This window comes from Leucoraja erinacea, chromosome 2, assembly GCF_028641065.1.
Source record: "Leucoraja erinacea ecotype New England chromosome 2, Leri_hhj_1, whole genome shotgun sequence".
In the NCBI taxonomy this organism is placed as follows: Eukaryota; Metazoa; Chordata; class Chondrichthyes; order Rajiformes; family Rajidae; genus Leucoraja; species Leucoraja erinaceus.
The window spans coordinates 91,764,747-91,792,401 of NC_073378.1; the positions used below are offsets into that span (position 1 = coordinate 91,764,747).

The window sequence follows — 27,655 nt, forward strand, 5'->3', positions numbered from 1 at the left end:
GAAATGTCAGTCAGAGCCATAGTGATAGAAGACTTGTTAGTTAGGAGCACAGACAGGAGATTTTACTTCGGAGTCACGCGAGTGACTAAGTGAAGAGACCCCGTCCAGGCGCATAGCGACTGCGACTGCGTTGGAAGGAACAGAGCCCTCTCCAAGCGGTGAGTGAAAGAAAACCTGGAGGTTTGCATTTTACTTTCACTTCAGGTCATTTTCTTCCGTAGAGACTCTGCATTGGCAAACAGGCAAGTCTAAATACGGAGAAAAAATGGGAAAATAAGGGAAGCGCACCGCAGCTAAAACTGAATGTCTGAAAGTAGCGGGCCCTCCATTAAAATCGGCTGTAGAAAACAGCGACTATAAAAACGGTAGAAAAGTACCATTTAAACACCTACAAGGTATAAGGCCATAAAGAAAAACAGGTCAATAGACTCGGATGAGTCGGACCCAGAGATCATGTCAGATCGGGTCGTACTATTGGAATTCCTCATAGAAAAAATGATTTACAAAGGCACACTCCAAGAAGGAGTACAGTTACCGCAGGCCTACAGGAGAGCCACCGTATGGAACACCCAGGAGAGGTGTTCCCCTGGGTTTGTTCAAGAGAATGCTATATCGCCAGCATAGATCTGCAAGATGCATATTACTCTGTGGCTGTGCATGGTAAAAATCGAAGATATTTAAATATTTAACTGAATGGAATGGCTTATTTGGATGATATATTAATTGTGGGTGATACTCAAGCTACAACAGAAGCATCAGTATCAGAAGTCGAGCTAAAAACTTTTCTAAGGCTGGGATTTGTAACATCCAGATAAATCTATATTGTCTCCAAAAATAAAACAATTGATTACTTGGGGTTCATGATTAATTCAGAACACATGATAGTGACTTTACCCAAGGATATAAGCTGCAGTCAATTGAGGGTTGTAGCAAACTCATTACAGAGCATCAACCATCAATTAGGCAAGTGGTGAGCTTGCCTGGGAAACTAATCGCTTCATTCCCAGCTGTGTAGTTCGGTCCTCTGCATTATCAACAACTGCAGCAAGCAAAGGAAAATTCTGGTTTAATGACCACCTATCAATTCTACAGACTGATCCAAGTGCGCTAGGTTTGGGCACCACTGATACCATTACCAGCTGTGGAGGTAGATGGATGTGGAAGAACCTTTGCTCGAAGCACATGGAATTAACTACCTAGAATTGTTAAGTACATTTCAAATGGGCTTAAAGCTTTGCTCTAATGTGCAAAATCTGCATGTGCAGGTTCAGATTGACAACACTATTGCGGTAGCATATGTCAATCACATGGGTGGAATCAAGTCAGAGTCTTGTGACAATTTGGCAAACGTTATCCGGCACAGGTGTATTATTCAAAACAGTTGACTTTCAACAATTTACCTACCAGGTAGATTCAATATATTTACAGGCACCATGTCACGAAAATTTAATGACAACACAGAATGGATTTTAAATCATGACATCTATCTATCTTTTCTATTATCTATTATATATTAAAACTCTGTGGCTGCCGCCTGCCATCCGTCCGGCTGCCTTTCTGCATTTTGATTCATTCCATCGTGTGATGTCACAATGCCCAATGCTCACAGATGTCCAATCACAATGCCCAATGCTCGCAGATGTCCAATCGGAATGGATCCATTTACATGTACGGCTGCCGGCTGCCTTTCTTCCTTTGATTCCTTGCCACGCCGAATCCAGACGAACAATTGCCGAGATCTTTTCCATTTCGGTAGAGATTTCACTTTTCTTTCTAAGTATCCGCTCCTCATTACATTTTGTCGTGTTTAAGTACACGTTTTTAATCAAATCCCCCCTCCCCCCCCCCTCCCAATATTTCAAAAATAAACTGGCTTCTCACCCATAGAAGCAGCCATTTCGGTAGAGATTTCATTTTTCATTCCAACTATCCACTCCTCATTAGATTTCGTTAAGTTTTATGTACACATTTTTCATCAAATCCTTCTCCGCCCCACACTCACTCCTTTTGTCACCTCCTGCTAGCCAGCGACCATAACGGCTGCTGGCGCCCGCATCTCGCCTCAAAGACGCCATTTAAAACCAGCCGCACTGCTGATTCCTGAGCCGCTTGAGTTGGAGGACCACGTCTCCCGTGGGGGTTACGGGTAGGGAACGGCTGCGTTAGGGGAGCAGACCCAACTTGGTCTAGTTATTATATAAAACTCTGTCTGCCGCCTGCCGGCTGTCGGCTGGTGCCGGCCGCCTTTCCGCCTTTCATTCGTTGCTACGCCGACACCAGGCGCAGAAACGCCGAGATTTTTTCCATTTCGGTAGAGATTTCACTTTTCATTCTAAGTATCCACTCCTGATTAAATTTTGTCGTGTTTATGTACACATTTTTAATCAAATTGGGGGTGATATGGAATGGGGAACAGATGGACTGTCCCTACCTCTCCCCCTTCCACTCTCCCTCCCCACTATTTCCCCTCTCCCCCCCATCCCTCTCCCCGTCCCTCCACACTCTTACCCCTCCTTCCCCTACCCCATCCCCCCATCCCCCTCCTGCCCCACCCCCTCTCTCCCCCTCCCCATCCCTCTCTCTCTCCCCCTCCCCATCCCTCTCTCCCCCCCCCCCCTCTCTCCCCCTCTCTCTCTATCCCCTTATCTCTCTCCCTCTCTCCCTCCCCCTCCTCTTTCCCCCTCTCTCTCTCCCCTTCTATTTTTCCTTCTCTTCCTCCCCCCCCCCCCCCTCTCTCCCCCACCCCCTTCCCTCTCTACCCTACCCCCTTACCTCTCTTCCCCCGCCCCCTTCCCCTACCCCTCTGTACATCTTCCACCACTCCCCCTTACCCCACCCCTCTCCTCTCCCTGCTCTCCCCCTCCCTCCCCCTCTCCCCCCGCACCCCTTCCCCCTACCCTTCTGTCACTCTTCCATCACTCCCCCTACCCCTCTCCTGCTCCCTCCCCACTCTACCACTTCTCTCCCCTTCCCCCTCCACTCTCCCTCCCCCACTCTTTCCTCTCTCTCCCCCCACCCCCCCCCTCTCCCCTTCCCTCTCTCCCTCCCCTCCCTCCCCATCCCCCCCTCCCCCACATCTCTCTCCCCATCCCCCTTTTTCACCCCCTACCCCGCTCCCCTTTCCCTCCCAAATATGTCCCATTTCCTCCTCCTCCTCTCCCCTCCCTCCCCCTTCTCTTCTCACCCCCCCTCCCCCCACCTGTGTGTTTTGGGGGGTGGTTAATGTGAGTGTGATGCTGCAGCCCGCCCCCCCCACCCCCCCCCTCCCCACAAACGCCGTTAGGGAAACAGACCCAATGGGTCTGCACTTGGTCTAGTTTTTAATAAAATTGTTGCAAAAATTTGGAATGCCAGAAATTGACATGTTTGCATCTAGACTGAACCACTAATTGTTTCAAAGATGTTTCAAAGGATCCAGGTGCAATAGCGGTGCATGCATTCTCGCTAAATTGGGGTGGAATGTTTATATGCATTTCCTCCACCTCATTAGTAGGTGTCTACAAAAGATCAAGCAAGATGCTGCTTCAGGATTGTTGGTGGTCCCTGATGAGCCTACACAACCATGGTACCCACTAGTGCTAAAAATGATCACAGAACCTCTTATGGGTATTCCAAGACAAGAAAACCTACTTGTGCACCATGTATCTGGTGATTTCATCCTTTACATGATTGTATTGATTTGTTAATTTGCAAATTCTAAAAAGGCCATATCTCAGAAGAGGACTATCAGATTGCACTATGGATGTAATTGCAGGAGCCTGGAGGGATAGTACCCATAAGCAGTACATTTCTTAGATGAAGAAATGGGAAGTGTTTTGCTCAAGGCAGGATATTTCATACCACACTGCAGACATATTAGATGTTTAGAAGTTCACTGCAGTTGATGTCAATTTAAGTTATTGTGTGATCAATACTGCAAGGAGTGCCCTATCTGCATATTTATAAGGGCATCAGAACAACAGGTTCTAGGATCACACCCTTTGGTCTCTAGGTACATGAAAAGAATTTTCAATACCAAACCTCCTAGACCCAGATATACAGAAACCTGGAATGTAAGGGATGTGCTGATAATTACTTCGAGAATGGAGTCCCGTTTCAAATTTGTCTTCAGACAAAATTACCATGAAGGTAGTCATGCTAATGGCATTGTTTTCAGTACAAAGAGTACAGACATCACATAAAGTACGTATAGATAGAATGGTTATCACAGCGAATGCAATCACATTCTATGTCTATGATTTACTCAAGCAGAGCAGACCAGGAGGCACGGGGTGTAAATTGGTTTTGCAGCATAGCCTACGTATCCAAGACTATGTGTAGTGGCACATTTAAAATGAACCACCAAGGACTTAAGAGGTGCATAATCAGCATTATTTATCAGCCATAAAAAGCCAATCGAGGTGGCTGAAGAAGGAGCTGGTTGATGCAGGAATTAATACTGACAAATTTAAATCTCATTTCCACCAGGGCGGCAGCAACATCGGTGGCCAAGGATTTGAACGTTCCAATAGACCATATCCTCGCGGCCGCAGGATGGCCAAGTGAACGGATGTTTCACAAGTATTACCATAAAGAGATTGCAGACCCTGGGGTATTTAGTGGTGCTGTTTTGGATTCAGTATTAAATGTTCCTCTGTGATTTAAAAAAAAAAAAGAGGACAAAAAAGTTTTGTTATGGGGAAGAAAAAATAAACAGTAACAGATTACATTAATGTTATGGTTGTATATTATTGATTGTTTTCACTCATTTAAAGTCAATCAATGCAGTGAGACACCATGGATTGAATCTACGGGATAAAATCACAGAAGCTTTAAAATCTTCATGTAGTCACTCACGTGACTCCGAAGTAAAATAGTAAGATTAAAGGAGAACTTACCAGTTTGATCTTTATTTTATGAGGAGTTACGTTGAAGGACTATGTGCCCTCTGCTCCCACCCTCATAAAGATCAACTGTAAGTTTAAGTTTGTTTTCACGTAGCTTACTATTATGTTTCGGTAATTATCATCTGTGATTTCGCGCCGCTGCTTTAAAGATTGACGAGCATGCGCCTGGACGGGGTCTCTTCATGTAGTCCCTCAACGTAACTCCTCATAAAATAAAGATCAAACTTCAAACTGGTAAGTTCTCGTTTAATCTTACTATTCTGTGGCAGTAAACGAGACTCCAGAATGATGTGTTGTTTCACTGGTGCCAAGGTCCAGGATGTCTTGAGCAGTTGCAGAACATTCTCAAGTGGAAGGGCAAGCAGCTGGAACACATTGTGAACGTTGGCACATGACATAGGGAGGGAAAGGGATGATTCAAGTCAAGTCACTTTTATTTCTATTGCACATTTAAAAAACAACTCTCCTTGACCAAAGTGCTTTACATTGGTGGAGGTACTAACGTTATACAACATTGATTCATAGATTAAGTACATACATATAGCCCTCCCTCAGAGGACGTCAAGAAAGGCTTGAGAGTAAAGATGAGTTTTAAGTCTTGACTTAAAAGGGTCAATAGAGGGGGCAGTTCTGATGAGGGTATGCTGTTCCACAGTCTAGGAGCTGCAACCGCTAGAGTCGACCCTGAGCTTATGCCTAGACTGCGGGATGTTCAGTAACCCCAAGTCGGCTGATCTGAGGGACCTGGAGGTGGTGTAGTGGGTAAGCAGACTTTTGATGTAGGTGGGGGCAAGCCCATTAAGGGCTTTGTAAACATAAAGAAGGATCTTGAAATTTATTTGGAACCGCACAGTGGAGAGACACCAGAATCGGGGTGGTGAGGTCCCTTTTTCGGGTGCCCATCAGGAGTCTCGCTGCGGCGTTTTGGACCAGTTGCAGGCGGGACAGGGAAGATTGGCTGATGCCCGTGTAAAGGAAGTTGCAGTAATCGAGGCGGGAGGAGATAAATGTGTGGATGATCTTTTCGAGGTCATCAAACTGGAGGAATTGTTTTATTTTAGCTATCGTCCGAAGCTGAAAGAAGCTAGCTTTTACCACGGCATTGACTTGTTTGTCAAATTTCAATGCTTAGTCAAATATCTCGCCAAGGTTTTTGACGTGAGGTTTGAGTAATGGGGTAAGGCTTCCAAGGCTGCCTGCTATCACTTTGATTGAGTCCGAGGGGCCAAGAAGGATGACCTCAGACTTACTCTCGTTTAGTTGGAGGAAGTTCTGGGCCATCCAACACTTTATATCCTCGAGGCAGTGGGTAAGGTTAAGTAGATTTGATCGTTTTTTGGGCTTCAAGGGGAGATAGAGTTGTGTATCGTCTGCATAGCAGTGGAAGGAAATGCCGTGCCTTTGAATGACTTGGCCTAAGGGGAGCATATACAGGGAGAAGAGAATGGGGCCAAGGATGGAGCCTTGTGGAACCCCGCAGCAGAGGCTAGCTGGCGAGGAGAATGAGTTGCCTCTGTTTGTAGAGAAACTCCTACCTTTGAGGTAGGAGATGAACCAGCTCAGGGCAGTGCCATCAATACCAACCCCATACCGGAGACGGTCAATTAGGATGGTGTGGTCGAATGTATCAAATGCTGCGCTGAGGTCGAGAAGGAGCAGGATTGCACAGTCGCCGGAGTCAACGGTGAGCAGTAGGTCATTATGTACCTTCAACAAGGCAGACTGTGCTGTGGTGGGCCCTGAAACCTGATTGGAAAGTTTCCAATATAGTATTTTGGTGAAGGTAAGGCATAATCTGACAAAATTACCTTTTCAAGGGCTTTTGAAAGGAAAGGCAGTTTTGAAATAGGTCTGTAGTTGTTTGGCAAGGTGGGGTCGAGGTTAGGTTTTTTTCAGGAGGGGCTGGACCACCACATGCTTGAAGCAGGTAGGAACAGTGCCAGTGGCCAGAGAACTGTTGATGATAGAGAGGCTGCTGGGACCGGCTATTGTAATGACATCCTTCAGAAGGGCAGAGGGGACAATGTCGAGGGGGCAGGTAGTAGGTTTCATGATGGTGACCAGCTTTATAAGGGAGGGTGTGTAACGGGTTGGAAACAGTCTAATTTTGAAGAACAGACCAATGAGACAGCCAGGTCACGGATGGGAGGGGAAAAATTCGATCTGATGTTCTTAACTTTGCTGGTGTAAAATGTAGTAAATTCTTCACACTTAGCAGGGGACCCAGTTAAGCTGGTGCTGGGGGCAGGACATATGATAGAGGTGATGGTACTAAAATGATCCTTGGAGTTATGAGCGTTTTTGGAAATAAGGGCGGAAAAGTATTTTGTTCTTGCAGATTTTACTGCTTCTTGGTATTTGTGAAGATTGTTTTTCAGAAGTTCAAAGGAAATTTGAAGCATCAGATTTGTACTTCCGTTCTGATTTTCTGCTCTCTCTTCTTAGGGCTCTGATGGTCCTGCAAAATGAATATAGTGAATATAGGGAGTTGACAGAAGAGTAAAAATCAGGACACAGGATTACTCCTGGTGGCACATGCTGGTGAGGGTAGGTATAAGAAGATAGAACAGATGAATGATTGGCTCATGAGTTGCTGCCTTCAGCACTTGCAGCACCAGAGACCTGGGTTTGACCGCCACTACGGGTGCTACCTGTATGGAATTTGTATGTTCTCCCTATAACCGCGTGGTATTTCTCCGAGATCATCGGTTGCCTCAAAGATCTTTGGTTTCCTCCCACATTCCAAAGTCTTATATGGCTGGTGTAAGTGGAAGGATAGTGGTCAGGCAAGAGGTCTGTGACCAGTGGAGTTTCACAAGGAGTTTAAGAAGGAACTGCAGATGCTGGAAAACCGAAGGTAGACAAAAGTGCTGGAGAAACTCAGCGGGTACAACAGCATCTATGGAGCGAAGGAAACCCTTCTTCAGTCTGATGTAGGGTGGGGGGAGGGGGGCGGGAGAGAAGAAAGGAGCTACTGTTTTGGGACCTCTGCTGTTTGTGATATATATAAATGACTTGGATGTACGAGTAGACTGGTTAGTTGGAAAGTTAGCAGATAACACCAAGATTGCTGGGGTCATGGACTGTGAGGAAAGTTGTCAAACTATACAGCAGGATATAGTTCAATTACATAAATGGACATAAGTGGCAGATGGAGTTTAATCTTAGCATGTGGGATGTGTTGCACTTTGGCAAGTTGAATGTAAGGGAAACATGCAATTAATAGCATGACTCTAAACATAATTGATGTACAGAGGGATGTTGGGTCCAATCCCATAACTCCCTGAAAGTGGCAACGCAGGTACATAGAGTGGTAAAGGAGGTGCATGGTATGATCACCTTCATACTCGGGGCATTGAGTATAAGAGTCAGGAAGACATGATGCAGCTTTATTGGACTTTGGTTAGGCAGCATTTGGGGTATTGTGTGCATTTGTAGTCACCCTATTACAGGTTATTCATCAATTAATTCTGAAATAAACAGATCACACGGCAGAAAGCAGGAGGTATCAGCGTTCCAAACAGAATGAGCCCATTTTGCCCATTCCAACTTTTTGAAAGAATCACTGAACTAGTCCTAATTCTTATCCTTTCTTCATAGACTTGCAGTTCTGTCCCCTTTAATTACCATGTGAATGCTTTTATTCTAATATCCATCCTTCCATTGATACTTTATCACTTTGCTACATGCCCATGTGTTAGTGACGTAAATATTGGAAACATGCTGCATACGTACAGTAAACCCTCACTTTTATGCAGCTTTTTTGCTATTTTGCTATATTTAAGAGGGAGTTAGATGTGGCCCTTGTGGCTAAGGGGATTAGGGGGTATGGAGAGAAGGCAGGTACGGGATACTGAGTTGGATGATCAGCCATGATCATATTGAATGGCGGTGCAGGCTCGAAGGGCCGAATGGCCTACTCCTGCACCTAATTTCTATGTTTCTATGTTTCTATGTTTATAATGGATTTTGGTTATAGCGGGCGGACTAACGAACATCACCATCAGGTCGGACTGCCAACGCTACCCCTGCTGCTTCCTCGGCCACTACCACCTGTATTGAAACCTCAGTGCTTTGTAGTTTAGGGCAGATAAAGCTTCACTTTAATGTTTTAGCTGACAAAAGGCACCTCTGTCAGTGCAATTCTTGCTCAGCCTAAATGTTATTGAGTCTCTACACATGAAATGGCATATTACACTCAGTTACAGTTGTCGATAACAGACACCATTCCCCTGCTATGGTCCAGTATAACAAAGGGTTACTGTATTCTAAAGTCGTGAATGAGAAACAGCAATGGCCCTAATGATGATTGCCTGGAACAATTCAAGTATATATCTATGATAAACATCGGTTAATGGGATGTTTCTTTTTACTGATTTATGAGATATTGATGATGGTTAGAAAGACCAGCATTTATCCTCATTCTTAATTTCCCTTGAGAAAGTGGAAATTCTGAGCATGCACATGTATGGGTAGAAACAGGATTAAATCTGCAACATTTTCATTTTCGTTTCATATTATTCTCTTTAATAAGGGGTGAGCTCAGCATAACACATATTACCTGACAATCCACTGGTAGACTGCAGTCTACTGTATCCGTTGTTCCAGATGTGGATACAGATTCAGATTCAGATTCAACTTTAATTGTCATTGTCAGTGTACAGTACAGAGACAACGAAATGCAGTTAGCATCTCCCTGGAAGGGCGACATAGAATAGTGTTTTTCCTGTGGAAGGAGTGTCCGGGGGGGAGGGGGGGGGGGGGGTGATTGGCAGTCACCGAGGTACATTGTTGAGTAGTGTGACAGCCACAGGGAAGAAGCTGTTCCTGGACCTACTGGTCCGGCAATGGAGAGACCTGTAGCGCCTCCCGGATGGAGGGTAAACAGTCCATGGTTGGGGTGAGAGCAGTCCTTGGCGATGCTGAGCACCCTCCGCAGACAACGCTTGCTTTGGACAGACTCAATGGAGGGGAGCGAGGAACTGGTGATGCGTTGGGCAATTTTCACCACCCTCTGCAGTGCTTTCCGGTCGGAGACAGAGCAGTTGCCATACCATACTGTGATACAGTTGGTAAGGATGCTCTCGATGGTGCAGCGGTAGAAGTTCATCGGTGACAGCAAACGTAGACTGAGTGATCATTTCGCTGAACACCTTCGCTCGGTCAGCTCGGACCTACCTGATCTCCTGGTTGCTAAACACTTTAATTCTCCTTCCCATTCCCACACCGACCTTTCTGTGCTGGGGCTCCTGCATTGTCAGAGTGAGGTTAAACGCAAATTGGAGGAATGGGATCACATATTTTGCTTGGGCAGCTTACAGCCCAGCGATATGAATATTAATTTCTCTAACTTCAGTTAACCTCAACATTCCCTTTCTCTCACCATCCCTAACCCACTCAAGATGCACCATAATTCTCGTTTTCACCCAACATATAGCTAACAATGATCTGTTTCCTTTGCCATCATTACTTTTTTTCATATCTTTCATTCATTGTTCAATATCTCTCTGTATCATCGTCTATATCTCTTGTTTCCCTTTCCATGTCTCAACTCAATGTCACCCATTCCTTCGCTCCAGAGATGTTGCCTGTCCCGCTGAGTTACTCCAGCTTTTTGTGGCCATCTTCATATCTGCAGTTCCTACCCACACAATCCATCTGGTAGATCTGTTCACTTTATGCTAAGGTTACTAACTTCTCCCTCCTAATTTCGCCCCTACCTTCCATTGTTTCTTTATCCAGTTCCATTCCTTTTTTTTAACCCGACATCTAGCCTATTAGTACAGAACTGTTGACCACCAAACCTCTCTTTCCTTTTCTGTAACAGATAACAAACATAACCTTTCTGCTTCCATCACACATTACAAATGATCACACATTACGTGAACAAAATCTATGTTATAGGCTCCTCAGAAATGTTAATGTAATTTTAGTATGCTTCCCCCTTGATTGAACTGTACTTCCTATTAGATAGGAACATCTATTCTCTGCATTATTCGAAACAAACAAACAAGGGAACAATTTATAAGGGGAATAAAAACAGATAGTGCTGCAAATCATTGATTGATTGAAAGGTACAGCATGTAAACATCCCCTTTTGGTCCATCTAGTACAAGTGGGCCATTGTATAAACCGTTCACCCGTTCTATTGTTATCCCAATTTCTGCAAATAATTGCACGCAAGACAATATTTTCTGATTATACAAAAATCATGAGCATGGAAAATTGGATGGAAAATTCAAATTTTAAATTGAAATTGTGATTTTGAATTGTTTCAGAAAATTATACATTAATTTTAATTTTAATTGTAAAGTTTGTGGCCTGAGTCAGAAATTAGGCACTGAGAGAGTATGCAATGGAAAGGGTAGTCAGGATGGAGGGGATTTTTTTTTTTTAAATGATCCTTAAATGAGCCCATAATAGTAGAGATTAGTAATAAAAGGGTGTTGTCACTTTGCTAGGGTGTATTACAAATTTTCCAACAGTCAGCAGGAGATAGAGGAACTATGATATAGCCAGATATGTGCCAAAACTAGCTGTGCTCTTTTGGACCCTAATGGCGTGAGTTATGCGTCCTATCAGACCTCGCTTAGTTACTTCATGATTTACTGGTCCCCTCAAGTTAGCTTAAGCATTCGTCAAAAACATCTACTTGTTTTCCTGAGTTTGAAATGGGGTGCTGCTAATGCAGCTGACTACTTAATTTAAGGTGACATAGTCAGTTTAACCCTTACTTTACATTCCACCCCTTGGAGTTGTTTGCCTCCATTATCACCCATCTAACTATATGTTACCGAACATATAAGTACAAACAATAATAGTCTAAATTTCAGTATAAATCATGTCCCAGTAAAAGATAGATCCATTCCAGTAGATTGATATCCTCCAGGTGCCGATCTTCTTTCTGCATCTTCATCATAATCCCTTCTTGCTTCAATCATCTGCTATGGTTGCCAGTCACCAACAAGTGCCATGATCTGACGTTCATGGTATCTGAAAGACAAAGTAATACTTTGTCTTATTGCCAGTAAAATATCTTATTCATGCTGTGTAAGTCTTCCAGAATCTAAACAAACCGGCACTGACTGTCCCTGTATCACCTTGCTCATCCTCAAGAATTTCCACCATTTGCAAAGGGTTATTTGGGTGGTCTACCCAAACCTCCCCCCCACCTCTCGACAGTTTGGAAGCTGGAGCATGAGGGGTGGGAATAGGCATGAATTTGTTGCTGTTAGAATTCATAACCTTTTGCACTGGTGAGCCACTCATCAGGGGACAATTGTACAGTTGTACAAAGCTTGAGACAAAACAGACAACCATCCTCTCAGGATGTGGGTAGGCATAAAAAGCTTAATCTGTTCCTGAAGCAGTCAGCCATCCTCTCAATCAAGCCTGATGCTTGGGTAGCAATATTTAACACCCAATGCACACCATTATTTTTTCTGTGTTTTCTTTTAATAATAAAATTGTAATCTCAAATATGTTCTTTCTCCATTTATTGATCAGAATGCTTGAAACCTGCTTATGTTTTGTTACACCATGCTGGGCATCCTTTGGCAGTAAAGCATGTCCTGCCCACGTAATGACATTGCCAACCAGTGCTGGCATCTGGGACTTGGTGGATTAGAGGGGCAGTTTGCTATGATTGATGAGGATGTAACCTAAGGCTCTCTTGTGAGATGCAGAGGAGTCCACCTTAGGTCACACAAAATTGAAAAATAAATGATAAACGTTTCTCCTGCGCCTCATCTAACAACCATGCTTAGTCTCAGCTTCAAATTCTTAATTAGATACCAATGCTTTCATCATCTCACAATTGGTCCAGAGCGTCCTGACATCCCCTCCACTACCCACCAAGATGGCCACCATTTCCTTTGTGTGGATATACCATTGATTTGGCAACAGTGTGGTTATTATGAGAACCTTCATCTTTTAATTATGACCCGAGTCTTACAGGTAGTGGAGTCAAGGGATATGGGGAGAAGGCAGGAACGGAGTACTGATTGTGGATGATCAGCCATGATTACAGTGAATGGTGGTGCTGGCTCGAAGGGCCGAATGGCCTACTCCTGTACCTATCATCTATTGTCTCACATTGCCTCTACACATTATCCTGTTGATGAGACTATTCTCGTGTTTATTGAATCCAAAACCACTAAAGTGTTAATTAATCAACATGGCTTATTCCTGGCTCCACAGGGAATAACTTTGGTTCTAGAGACTGTTTGTTTTTTACTGCTTCCTCATAACCACAGCAGCAGTGCTTCCTCTTTAACACTTCCTCCTCAAATGAGAACTCTTTTGATTCATTATATTGCTTCATTTCTTCATAATGCTTTGCGTCCCACCCACAGCCAGAACGCTTTAAAAGAGAGGCTCTCTGTTAGGCAGAAGCCTTGGAAAAGGATCGGTTGACACAGTGAGTAAAAATGTATGAACACATGTTGAAAACTTTAATATTATATCATTTCAAAAATAATATATTTCTTTACGATTAGGTCCACAGCAGCTAAATTATTTAATTGGATTAAACAAAAAATTTGTAACAAAATTGGAAACCCAGATGAATAAAATGTTGAAAATGGTTTTGTTTTGTTTCAGAAATTCTAAATGTTCACCTGAACTGAAAATAGTTAAAAAGTCACAATTACTAGCCGAATGTCAAAGTTGCTAATGTTGTTAATGTTGCTATTAATGTTGCTAATAGTAGCAGATGGAAATGTAACACATTCAATACAATTTCTCACAAGTGCTCTCTCCTTTGTTCAGCAAGTTGTGGCTCCAATACCCACCCTTGCATCTTTTGGTTGGTATTTCTATGCAGTGCTGAGGAAGGACAGTGTTTGGTTTAGTTTCGATTAGAGATACTGCGCGGAAACAGACCATCTGATCCACTGAGTCCACGCTGACCAGCAATCCCCACACACTAACACTATCCTACACACACTGGGTTCAATTTAGAGAAGCCAATTAGCCTGCAAACCTGTACGTCTTTGGAGTGTGGGAGGAAACAGAAGCACCCGGAGAAAACAAATGCCAGTCATAGGGACAATGTACAAACTCCGCACAGACAGCACCCGCAGTCAGAATATATCCCGGGTCTCTGACACTGTAAGGCAGTAACTCTACCGCTATGTCACTGTGCCATCCTGACAGTGTTGTCAGTAAATATGGCACACTTGAAGAGGTGACTAACTCCTGCTTCTTTCACTAACCCTTTGTCTAATTTCCACTAGCTGATTGAATCCCTTGACGTATTTGGAAGAATAGTCAGTCAAATTCTCCTGGTGATTAAGCAATTGCCTCTAATAAAAATCACCTGAATTTCATTTTAGCTAGATTAGATTAATTTATTATTAATTATTTCATTACACCAGGGTGTAATGAAATTCATTGTTCACATGAAGCTCACAGAGTATACAGTACACATACAGTCATGATGATTGCAACAATGAATGCAATGATCAGTGCCAAACAGCAAAAAGATGCAAGATAGTTGTGCAATTGAGTACTGCAAAACATTTTAAAATGTAATAACAGAATAACTGAATGAGGTAGAGTTAAGAGTAACCCCAGAAGGGGTGTGAAAGAGTCAATAGCGGTGGGCAGAAAGCTGTTCATTAGTCTGGATATGCAGGCTTTCAAGCTTTTACAGTATACCTTCTCCCAGAGGTAGAAGAGAGAAAAGTAAATGTCCAGGGTGGCAGACATCCTTGTCTATACTTCCAGCATTCCTCTGAAGTATGGATGGAAGGGATCCTGTGATGGACTGGGCTGTGTTCACCATTCTCTGCAGGTTCAAGAGCATAGCAGATGCCATATCAGGCTGAGATGCATTATGTCAAAATACTTTATATCACACATCTATAGATGTTCAAGTTCACAATATGCTTAATTTCTCAGATACCTCAGAGAGTAAATATGCTTTCTTGGTCACATGCATCAGTGTGAAAGGAACAGGTTAAGTTGCTTGGATATGGATGCCTAGCAACTTGAAGCTGTCGACCATCTCTATAGCAGCTCAATGATGAAGATAAGGTTCTTCATCCCTCGCTTCCTTAAGTCAACAAAGAACTCTTGGCTGCCGACAGTAAAGATAAAGTTGTTATCCTGACACCATGACACAAGTTTCCCAATCACTTTCCTATACTACACATCATCATTGTTGTTGATCAAGCAGACACTTAAAGATCGAGTAAGTGCTGTACTTGGTCATTTATTCACGGGTGTAGAGGGAGTAGAGCATGGAGCTGAGCAGACAGGTCTGGGGGGGCCCCCAGTGTTGAATGTCAGGGTGCAAGAAGTGTTATGACCAATTCTAACCAAGTGAGGTTTGCTAGCCAGGAAGTACAGAAGCCAGTTGCCGATGAAGGCCCCAAGGCCAAGGTCCAGGAGTTTAGGGATGAGCTCATTCAGTTTATGGTGTTCATAAATTCATGTTCATGAGTTATGGGAGCAGAATTAGGCCATTCGCCCCATCGTGGCTGATTCAATCATGGCTGATCTATCTTTCCCAATACATTAACTGTGTTATGATGCTCGAGTGCTGTAGAACACGAGACTTTCTCATGCGTAGCTGAAAGTTTGAAAGAGCCAATCTGGTGACTTGGAGAAGTGACTTTACATTTGTAAAAAAGGAAGTGGGAATGGAAAAAGGATGTAACCGATCAGGAATGCAAGGCGTTGATTGCATCAATATGCTGCGCTCAGGACATTCAAAGATATGCACTCACAGAAACATGAAGTTGGTGACTTTCCCCATTGGTGTCCTATCGGTGAAGACGGGTTCATAGATCCTTGACTTTCCCTTCTTGAAGCCAACAATCAGCTCCTTGTCCGTGTTAACATTAAGAGCCTGGTAGCTGTACTAGCACCATTCAATCAGATTTTCAATCTCCCAGTTGAAATCTGACCCATCTTTACCAATTATTCATCCAACAAGCAATGGTGTGCAAGCCCTGCCACACCTGCTGAATGTCCGCCTAGTCCTCTAGTTCAGACCAAAGTGTCTCTCTATTTTCTTGACAGCCTTATCAAAGTCGTACCTGGATTTCTTATATGATCCTGTGTGCCAGACTTGAATGCCTGAGATCTGGTTCCCCAGATTGCTGACCTCCTGGTTCGTCCAAGGCTTTGGCAACAGATTAGTTTAGAGGCTGGATCTGTGCGTGATGAGTAGGTAGTCACAACAAGCCTGCAGTCAGATAAGGTTTAAAAAAGTGCTTGGGTGCAAATTCCTCAGAACACTAAGTTGCACATATGTTCTTCTGCAGGGAACCGGATAAAGTCGAGATAAAATTCATTTGTGCAAAATCAGCAAATGCTGGCAATTCGGGATCAAAACTTTCAATGGGCTTTGGGAAGAATGTGGTGCAATTATTTCCAGTCTGGAAGCCTCATTTACAAACCACTATTCAATGTTTGATGACCAAGATCTTAGCTTCAAGCAGAAACCAGTAATATTGAGTACCCCAGTGCTTGGTCAGCCCTATGCCATACACACTCATTATTTTCATTCAAGCTCAGACTGCTCATAGCATGGCTCTGGATACTGTGCACAGAGGGGAAGTTGGCATGGCAATCTGGAAATCTACCCTGCAATAGGTAACAGGAATTGTTAACATTTCTCAAAAGGGGAGCAGCAGTGGTTCATAGCGTATCAGCTCTGAATGGTTAAAACATTTGAACTTGTACGCAAGGTGGTGTCGGAAACGTGGCTACTCTTGTGCACTGCCTCAGTGTAAACTTTATTTTTATACTCTTTGGAACTATACTAAAGGAATTTCACCATAGGTATATGCAAAAATGGACAAATAACAGAAGTTATGGAACTAACATCTGTAGCCTGATGCAGCTTATTTTTTTGGTTTTACTTGTTGATTTCCCCAATATAATGGGATGTTAATCAGCATCATGTTACTGGAAGCTAGAAATCCCCAATGAGATAGATCTTGTGGGCAAATAATGTCAGCACTAAGGCCCATTGCTGTGCCACAAATCACTGATTGTAGACCTTTGGGAATTAGTGGCGGTGCGGGCTCGATGGACCTGGTGGTCTGCTCTCGCACCTACTTTCTATGTTTCTATGTAGAGGATGAGCTCAATGGGGTTTCATGTCTCTTAAATGAGACATTTGAGCTTTGTATACGTGATGAAAAACAAATGGATACATTTCTAGAGAGAGAAGGATTTAAGGATCCTTGGAAATGTTGGGATAGCTTGACCTCGAACACCCAGCATGTTTAGCCTGTGTGCTATGAACATAATGACCGCATGCTAGATAAAACAATTGTTTGAATTGTTTTGACATCGAGTAGTAAGGCATAATGCAAATGTGTCTTCTTTAATTGTAATCTTTACTTCCTTAATGATTAATTTCTATTCACTTTATGATTGAAATATTTGAATGCTATGATGAATATAAATGTGTAGGAAGAAACTGCTGGTATACACCAAAGAGAGCCACAAAGTGCAGGAATCACTCAGCGGGTCAGGCAGCATCTGGACAAAAAGGATGGGTGACGTTTCAAGTCGGGACCTTTCTTCAGTCTCAATTTTTAAATGTGTTTGTTTCATTCAGATGCAGCTACTGACCATCATTTTGCTGCTGCCAAGCTTGGCTTCTGCTGCTCTGAGATGTCCAGATGGAACTGAATGCCAAGATGAATCTACATGTTGTAAACTTCGAGCTGGTCATTATGGCTGCTGCCCCATGGAAGAGGTATTGAAAAGAAATTGATAGATTGTTGCAGGATTTGGGCATCATTTACTCCTGCTTACAGATTGTGACTTTACCAATATCATCTCAAAACATGAAGAATGTCAGGCATGTGACATTTTAGGAAGTTCAAATTGCTGATCACAAACCACAAATCAAATTCTATGCAGCATGGTATAGTGCTGATGTGCAGAGTTCCACTGAACCTTTAGCTTTGTTTAGAGATACAGTATGGGAACAGTCTCTTTGGCCCACTGAGCCCACCACCACACATTTCCACCTAGTGTGTAGTGGGATAAGTCCATGTTATCCCAATACACGCTAGGGGAAATTGACGGGAGTCAATGAACCTACAAACCTGCACATCTTTGGAATGTGGGAGGTAAAGGGCTTGTCCCACTAACGTGACTTTTCAGCGCTGTCTTCGATCTTGAAGCTCAAGGGCACTCACCTGAAAAACCTCAAGCTGGATCGACCGTCAGCGATGAAACCGAGAGCCGGATCGACCGTCTGTGCACACACACACACACACACACACACACACACACACACACACACACACACACACACACACACACACACACACACACACACACACACACACACACACACACACACACACACACACACACACACACACACACACACACACACACACACACACACACACACACACACACACACACACACACACACACACACACACACACACACACACACACACACACACCGCAAAGGCGGGGGCCAGGGAAAGCGGGGGAGCATTCACACCCGTGATGAACGGAAGGTAAAAGATAGCTGGCACAGTTCGGTAAGTCCTTTAGAGAGCGTGGGGGGGGGGTTAGAGAAGGGGGGAGAATGGGAGAGAAAGGAAGAGATGTGAGGAAAAGGGGGCGAGATGGAGTGGAGACATATTTAAGAAGCCAGACAACGTTTAATAAAGTTTGGCGGGCATTTAACATTACTAGTCGGTTTAATTACCTTTTTTTTCTCAACGAGCTTTACCTTCGACTGCCATCGATTAACTTTGATTGACTTTGACTACCTACAAATAGCACTACCTCGACTAATCCCACGAATAAAAAAATATTTCTACAATTTCTTTCCATAAAGAAGCATATGTCTGTGGGGATTGGATCAAAAGGAATTCTACAATCTCCACCTCGCCATCTCCACATTAAATCATGCTTGGCTTTTCTCTGTTCCAGTCAGATTAATATTCCTTAACACAAAATGTTGATTATATTCCTTTATGCACAAACCTGAACCGAAGCATACAATCTAAGTACAAATTGAGAAGAGCCAAATTAATGAGCTAATTGAGAAAAAATTGAGAAGAACCAAATTAATGATTTGTTTTCACATTCAATTGCATTGTTATGCCTCCTTTGGTCAGTTCATCCAAAAGCTTCACTTTTCTATTTTCTCCTTCTTGCAGGTTGGTTTCAGCATCATAACTGAAAGCAAGACACCTGTCATGAAGTCTGAAGCTCTGAGTAGTAGTGGCAGCAGTAACAGTTCAACTGTTCAATGTGATCATCAATATTACTGCCCCTATAATGATATATGCTGTCGGGAAATGTCTGGACTTTGGTCCTGCTGCTCAGCGCAGGTGATAGGTTATACTATCATAAATATAATTTCTGCTGTTTAAATTCTTATTTTTAATGTGTTGTATAAAATCCTACAATAGAGAGTAACTATCTTTTATCAGATTTGCAGCTTAATACTATCAATCTTAACCATAGAGTCTGGAGACATATAGGATGAAAACTGATCCTTCAGCCTACTGGGCCAGTGCTGACTATCAGCCACAATTTACACATCCTACATTAATCTTATTTTTTATTCCCCATATTCTCATCTACACCCATATTTTATCATTTACCTCTGCACAAGGGACAATTTTCAGTGACCGATTACCCAAGCCAAGAATGAACCTGGGCCTTTGATCCTGCGAGGCAGTGCCTCTATACTGTCCAAAGCCTAGATCGAAGCATATAAAGATGTAATGTATATCCTATCTTGAGAGACCAGAAAACAAATGAGAGAGACTTTATGGAGTTTGGCAATGATGAAGCTGCTGGTTTCTGTAGCTTAATGCTCACTGCAATGGCTGCCCCAGGATGGTCTTCCTTGGGTATGAAGCATAGGTGCTGCTAATGTCATTGTCCAGGACACCTCAATGTTGTGAAAGATTTAAAACCCATTAAAAGAAACAAAGTAAAACAAATCAAAGTAAAACAAATCAAAAATATAACCAACATTAAAGTTAGCTGCAATTGAAAACACAAATGAATCAAAACCGCATACAAATGCAGACAACTAAAAGAAAAAAACGTCTTCTTACCTTGATTTCCTTCAGGTGCATAATTCCCCGTAAATTAATGGGGTTGTGGATTTTATGCCAGGTCTAATCTGGCACAAGATTTCAAGTTTGCAGATGATACTAAAGTGGGTGGTATTGTAGATAGTGAAGATGGTCATCAAAAATTGCAGCAGGATCTTGATCAGTTGGGCAGGTGGGCTGAGGAATGGTTGATGGAATGTGAGGTGTTGCATTTTGGGATGTCTAACACGGGCGGGACCTACAGTGAATGATAGGCCTCTGGGAAGTGTTATAGAGCAGAGGGATTTAGGAGTGCAGTTCCTTGAAAGTGGCATCACAGGTATATAGGGTGGTCACAAAGACTTTCGGCACTTTGCCTTTCATCAGTCATGAGTATAGAAGTTTGGAGTTCATGTTACAGTTGTACAGGACATTGTTGATGCCGCATTTAAAGTATTGTGTTCAGTTTTGGTCACCATGTTAGAGGAAAGATGTTGTCAAGCTAGAAAGGGTGCAGAGAAGATTTACAAGGATGTTGCCAGGGCAGAAGGATCTGAGCTACTGGGAGAGGTTGAGCAGGCTGGGGCTTTATTCCTTGGAGCGCTAGAGGATGAAGGATGATCTTATGGAGGTGTACAAGATCATGGGAGGAATAGATTGGGTAAATGCGCAATCTTTTGCCTAGAGTAGAGGAATTGAGAACCAGAGGACATATGTTTAAGGTGAGGGGGGAAAGATTTATTAAGAATGTGAGGGGTATCTTTTTTCCACAAAGGCTGGTGGGGAAATGGAATGAGCTGCCAGAGGAGGTAGGTGAGGCAGGTACTAGCATAACATTTACGAGACAATTGGACAGGTACATGGATAGGACAGGTTTAGAGAGTTGTGAGCCAAGTGCGGGCTGGTGGGGCTAGTGTAGATGGGTTATATTGGCCTGGGCAAGTTACATAGAAAACATAGAAACATAGGTGCAGGAGGAGGCCGTTTGGCCCTTTGAGCCAACACCGCCATTCATTGTGATCTTGGCTGATCGTCCAAAATCAGTAACCTGTGCCTGCCTTCTCCCCATATCCCTTGCTAGCCCCTAAAGCTCTATCTAACTCTCTTTTAAATTAAGTGAATTGGCCTTTGCTGCCTTCTGTGGCAGAGAATTCCACAAATTCACAACCCTCTGGATGAAAATTTTTTTTTTTTCATCTCAGGTTTGTGCATGGCAGGTCATGTCTTACAAATTTGTCTGCGTTTTATTTTGAAGGACGGGATGAAGATGTTTGATGTAAGGCATTCGCTAGATCCATCATGGTGGGCTGAATCAGAAATTATGATTTCTGGTTCAGGGGACTTGACAGGTTGGATTCAAAATTAGCTTGGCCAGAGAAGACAGATGTGAGTGGTGGAGGGGTGAGGGACTTGGATGAAAATGTAAAAGGCATGATTCATAAGTTTGTAGATGACACACAAATTGGTGGAATTTTGGAAAGTGAAGAACATTATCAAAGGATAAAGCAGAATATACATCAGTTAAATAAATTGGCAGAGAAATAACAGATACACTTTGGGATGTCAGGTGCAAGAAGAAAGTATACTGTAGACCATACACTCCTTCCCGGTCACTTTGTTCCTCCTCAGCTGCAATTTTAACTGTCCCCACATTTAGACTCAGCACCATGGGTGCCAGAGCCTTCAGCTGCTCTGCCCCACGTCTCTGGAACACTCTCCCACCTCCCATCCGTCACCCGGACACTATCGATCAATTCAAATCACAACTGAAAACACACCTGTTTAGATTAGCATACCCGACATAACTTCCACCATGTTCACCCTGATTTTAATGACTTAAAATGTTTTGTGTATTTTTTTGTTTTTTTGTTTTTTGTTTTTAATCAACTTGATTTTAATATTGATAAATGTATTGTGATTTTATGTCCTGTAAGGTGTCCTTGGGTGTCCAGAAAGGCACCAGCAAATAAAATGCATTATTATTATTATTATTATTATTATTATTATTAAACAACAGGACAGTTTGAAGCATTAATGAACAGAGGGATCTTGGAGTACAAGTCCACGGCTTTTTAAAAATTGCAATATGAATAGTTAGGGTGGTAAAGAAGGCTTATAGTTCACTTGCCTTCATTAGTCAGGCATTAATTGTAAACGTTAGGAAGCCATGTTGCAAATGTAAAATAACTTTGGTTAGGCCATGTTTGGAATATTGTGCGCAGATCTGGTCCCTGGATTACAGGAGGTATGTGTAGAGTTTACAGAGGGTGCAGAAGAGGCTTACTAGAATGCTGCCTGTATTAGAGGGTATTAACAAAAGGAAATGTTGGGCAAACCTAAATTGTTTGCTTTAGAGCTTTGGTGACTGAGGGGAGACATAATAGAATTTTACAAAATAATGATGGTGATAGATAGGGTAGATGGTCAAAGTATTTTCCCGGGTGGAAATTCAAATACAAGAGGGCGTAGATTTAAAGTGAGAAGGGGAAAGTTTAAAGTAGATGTGCACGACAAGTTTATTTTTTGTTAAGAGCATTAGGTGCCTGAAACACACTGCCAGGAGTGGTGGTGGAAGCAGATATGACAGATGTATTTAAGAGACATTTAGACAGGGATATGAATATTTGGGAAATGGAAGGGTATAGATTATGTGGAGGGAAACTTGGTTAGTTTAACTTGCATCGTGGTTGGCACATTCATGATGGGCTTTTACAGTATTGTTCTGAGTATTGGGGGCAGATTATTATCTCAATGGGGTTAGGTGAGGTAAGGGGGAGGTGCAGCGAGACCTGGGTGTCCTTGTACACCAGTCACTGAAAGTTGGCGTGCAGGTACAGCAGGCAGTGAAGAAAGCTAATGGAATGTTGGCCTTCATAACAAGAGGATTTCAGTATAGGAGTAAAGAGGTTCTTCTGCAGTTGTATAGGGCTCTGGTAAGACCACATCTGGAGTATTGTGTACAGTTTTGGTCTCCTAATTTGAGGAAGGGCATCCTTGTGATTGAGGCAGTGGAGCGTAGGTTCACGAGATTGATCCCTGTCATATGAGGAAAGATTGAAAAGACTAGGCTTATATTCACTGGAGTTTAGAAGGATGAGGGCAGATCATATAGAAACATACAAAATTATAAAAGGACTGGACAAGCTAGATGCAGGAAAAATGTTCTCAATGTTGGGCGAGTCCTGAACATAGTGCCACAGTTTAGAATAAAGGGGAGGCCATTTAAGACTGAGGTGAGAAACCTTTTCACCCAGAGAGTTGTGAATTTGTGGAATTCCCTGCCACAGAGGGCAGTGGAGACCAAATCACTGGATGGATTTAAGAGAGTTAGATAGTGCTCTAGGGGTTAGTGGAATCAAGAGATATGGGGAGAAGGCAGGCATAGGGTATTGATTGGGGACGATCAGCCATGATCACAATGAATGGCGGTGCTAGCTCGAAGGGCCGAAGGGCCGAATGGCCTCCTCGTGCACTTATTTTCTATGTTTCTATGTTTCTTATTGTATTGGCAATTAAATGGTAAACACTGGTGGTACTCAAAGTAACAGCTGGCATCCATTAGCAAACTCTATGCCAGTTTTACTTTAGAATTTGGCACTTTATGATTGTTCGCCGTCACCTTGCTGTAGCACTGGATGGAGTCTTATCTGCTGTTGGCAAGAGATCTACCAGAAGTAAACTGTTCGTGTGCAATGACTCCTGACCAGGAACCTGATTGGGATTGAATCGGTGTTTTCTGGTTTAACAAAACATTTCCAAACATCACAGTCACTTGTTTCTGTCAATATTGCGTTGTGATATCACAAAGGATAGATGTTGGGCTTAGATTGCTTATATGCTGATTACTGGTTCTTGATCCACCTGACCAAATTTTAATAATTATCTTTTCTTGAATTGATATTTAGTCTGTCTGCTGCTACGGTGGTACACTGTGTTGCCCTAAAAATAACATGGATCGTATCACTGCGTCATCTCCGCCACTCACATATCCCAGCGAGCCCATTGAAGGCAAATTGCTGCAAGGGACAGAAATTCAGAGCAACATCATCAGCAATGATGCAACAATAATTCACTGTGATAGTATGCATTTTTGTCCATCCGGGCAAACATGCTGCAGATTACCCAATGGCAAATGGGGATGTTGTCCACATCCTGAGGTAGGTAACAACTAAAATATGAATTATGCTTTTCTATTTACTTTTACTTTTTCCGTAAACAACCTAAATTGACATTTTTTATTCTTATTCTATTGTTGGCTTTTAAAAAAAAATCCTGGACCATAATCATAGCAGCAGATTTCTGATAGAGGAAAGTGTAAAATAATTGTTTTTTTCAATACCAATGAGGCTGCATTTCTACATGGTGTAGATATTCATCCAGGTCACTGGTATGTCTTCAGGCTGACAAGTGGACGTCCCTTGCAATCTATTTAGCCTCACAACTGACTGTGAACATGGTGCAAATTTAGGGTGCCTCAGTGACGCAGCTGGTGGAGTTGCTGCCTTAAAGTGCGAGAGACCCAGGTTTGATTCTGATCTTGCACCTTCCCCCTGTAACTATTTTGGATTTATCTGCGTGCTCTCGTTTCCTCCCACACTACAGGTTTATAGTCTGAAGAAGGGTCTCGACCTGAAACGTCATCCATTCCTTCTTTCCAGAGATGCTGCCTGACCCACTGAATTACTCCAGCATTTTGTGTCTACCTTTGATTTAAACCATCATTGCAGTTCTTTCCTGCATAGGTTATTTGGCTTTGGTAAAAATCATAAATTGTCCCTAGAATGTACAATAATAGTGTAAGTGTTGGTGGTGATCTCTGGTTGGCCGCACTCGGTGGGCCGAGGGTCCTCTTTCCATGCTGTATCTCCAAAGTAAAGTCTAAATACTGGCCTTACACAGCAAACAACTCCAAAATCTGTACAATTTATCTTCCTTTACTTCAAGATTTATGAGCATTTCTTTGTCCTTTTGGTAACATTATTGGTTTATCTTTTTATGTTGCTCCATTTTCCTTCTGTTTTGCATGTTGTGTCCTTTTCTCTCACCATTCCTCATTTCCCCCAAATTTCCTAATATGGTTCAATAATATTCTGCTTATTCCTAACTCCCCATTTACTTCATTCAACTTCAAAATCATTGGTCTTCTAAGAATATAAATTATTTTATTTGATGGGAGGCAAAATTTCCCATACACATCAATCAGCTCACCCCACATTTCTCAAACACCCAACAATCATAGCTTCCATTCCTAAATTCTCCCCACAAACAACTTCTCATCTCCTTGATCGAGGAGTCATCCACATTCTCTAATGCAACTTTTAAATTACATAGAAGGCTTGAAAAGGAGGTAAAATGTCAGCAACATATCTAAGCTGGGAGAATTAGGAAGAAGAATATTTCTTTCAAATCCTGGTGAGCAAGGACAGAAAGGAAAACCAAGCTGGGTGCATAATTTATGTATTGAGTTCTGATGCAACAGTTTTCCTGCAGCCAGCAATGGGAGGCAGGTGATAGGTACTCTTCTCAATCTATGATTTTGATGCAGAAAAGATGAAGAAATTATATTGCATTTCCAATTCCCAAAGGTGTGTAACTCAGACTGGAATTGTTTGCACAAAATTGTTTAAAAAAATTCTCAACATTGATTGTTTGAAGATAAATAGTATGATGCTGTAGTGATGTGGCTGTGAGGAATTTGTAAAAGTGCATCTTATTCACTGTTAATCTTGCGTTCAGAGATGTACATTCTCTGTGGTACATCTTGGTGGTACACAGATGTACCTCAGAGTTTGCACGTTCTCCCCATGACCCGCGTTTTCTCTGGGTGTTCCGGTTTCCTCCAGCACTCCGAAGACATATAGGTTTGTAGGTTAATTGGTTTGATTTAAAACCCGAGATGAGAAAAACTTTTGTCACACAGAGAGTGGTGAATCTTTGGAACTCTCTGCCACAGAAGGTAGTTGAGGCCACAGTTCATTGGCTATATTTAAGAAGGAGTTAGATGTGGCCCTTGTGGCTAAAGGGATCAGAGGGTATGGAGAGAAGGCAGGTACGGGATACTGAGTTGGATGATCAGCCATGATCATATTGAATGGCGGTGCAGGCTCGAAGGGCCGAATGGCCTACTCCTGCACCTAATTTCTATGTTTCTATGTTTGGTAAAATTATAAATTGTCCCTAGTGTGTATAGGATAGTTTTAGTGTGCGGTGAACGCTAGTCGGCGCAGACTCAATGGGCCGAAGGGCCTGATTCCGAGCTGTATCTAAACTAAACTGATATAATGTACTGATGCAGAATAGTTGTATTGGGTTCCACTACAAGGTAACTGTAGGTAAATGTGAAAATGACCTATCTTATTAATTGTTTTTATCTGTTTAACACCAGGCTAACTGTTGTAAGGATGGTCTACACTGCTGCCCCCGTGGTACCCGGTGTGACACTATAAGTTCTAAGTGTCTCATGGACAACATCGGCATCCCCTGGCTCACCAAGAAACCTGCAATGACAGTATCGGAAGCTCAGCAGGACTGTAGCAGCAATGATTGCCCAGTGGTCAAATGTGACGATACTCACGTTTGCAAAGCTGGAAGTACATGCTGCAAAATGTATAACAAGCAATGGGGATGCTGCCCATTCCGTAATGTAAGTCAGTATTCATGCCGAAAACTATGGATTTTTTAACAAAAGCAATGCATGATCCTCAGGCATTTGAGATGCATTCCATTCTGTTTAGATTTTTTTTTAGGATTTTTCAATCCTGCTGCCAAACCATCAAAAGTTTAAAGCTTTTTTAAAATCATAATTGTGGTCCACTCAATTGAAGTCTACTTACTAAACAAAATGCCTAACCAGAGTATCTATATTTATAAACTTTTAATCACCTCAACCTTTATATTTCCTCATTGCTGTATCTTGTGTTTTTTCAGGCTCACTGCTGTTGGGATGGAAAACATTGCTGTCCCAGTTACCACTGGTGTGATAATAAAAATAATCGTTGCAGAAGGTGGTTTCATTCAGATAACTGGAGCCAGATGTCATCTGTCAAATACGGCAAATAATCCGAAAATGTTTAAAGCCAACATGACCATTTCATGCTCTCCATTAAAGTTCATTACGCTTTATAGCATTGCAGCTATAAAATATATTGGTTGTTGGAATCTGCAGATTTAACTATCTTGCTTATTGTTGCTTTCCTTCGTTCATTTCCATCAATCAAGTTTAAAACAAAACATTTGATTAAATTTGCCAGTAATGCTCCTCTAAGAAAATTTTGTCTTCTTGAATTATGCTATTTGATAATTTTAATTGCTATTAAACAAGCAGTGAAAATGACTGGTTCAAATATTGTTGGGTTTATTAAATTGTTTAAATGTCTTTATATCCATATCAAACAATAGATATGTTCTGTCCCTTGCTGTTCATCTTATCCACTTCATATTTTTAGATTTACCAAAGTAAGATTAAAACTGTTAAGCGATATCATGAAAATATGTGTATTACAACACGGAAACAAGCCATCATTGAAACATAGAAAATGGGTGCAGGAGGAGGCCATTTGGCTCTTCAAGCCAACACCGCCATTCATTGTGATCATGGCTGATCATCCACAATCAGTAACCTGCCTTCTCCCCATATCCCTTGATTCCGCTAGCCCCTAGAGCTCTATCTAGATGTTCAGACAAGTGATTTTCCACCTCGCAATTTTTATTTTTCCTATCATT

At 42.4% G+C, this 27,655-nt stretch overlaps 1 protein-coding gene across 3 annotated transcripts; it reads left to right on the plus strand.

Moving 5' to 3' along the window:
• On the plus strand, positions 1–27,413 carry grna.1 (granulin a, tandem duplicate 1). Of its 3 annotated transcripts, none has more exons than XM_055660908.1 (6): positions 1–158; positions 17,467–17,607; positions 19,043–19,216; positions 23,839–24,090; positions 26,319–26,576; positions 26,861–27,413. In XM_055660908.1, the coding sequence occupies exons 2-6, from the start codon at positions 17,467–17,469 to the stop codon at positions 26,990–26,992; spliced, it is 957 nt and encodes a 318-aa protein (XP_055516883.1). In that variant the 5' UTR covers positions 1–158; the 3' UTR covers positions 26,993–27,413. The 3 variants fall into 3 exon arrangements, with proteins under 3 accessions (XP_055516883.1, XP_055516875.1, XP_055516865.1); XM_055660900.1 differs by lacking the exon at positions 1–158 and adding an exon at positions 13,183–13,305; XM_055660890.1 differs by lacking the exon at positions 1–158 and adding an exon at positions 13,193–13,317.
• Positions 27,414–27,655: the final 242 nt, after the last annotated feature.

Coding starts and splice junctions, on each gene's coding strand:
- grna.1 (XM_055660908.1), top strand. CDS start 17,467: ATGCAGCTACTGACCATCATTTTGCTGCTGCCAAGCTTGGCTTCTGCT. Junction 19,217..23,838: donor GGTCCTGCTGCTCAGCGCAG/GTGATAGGTTAT, acceptor ATTGATATTTAG/TCTGTCTGCTGCTACGGTGG. Junction 24,091..26,318: donor GATGTTGTCCACATCCTGAG/GTAGGTAACAAC, acceptor GTTTAACACCAG/GCTAACTGTTGTAAGGATGG.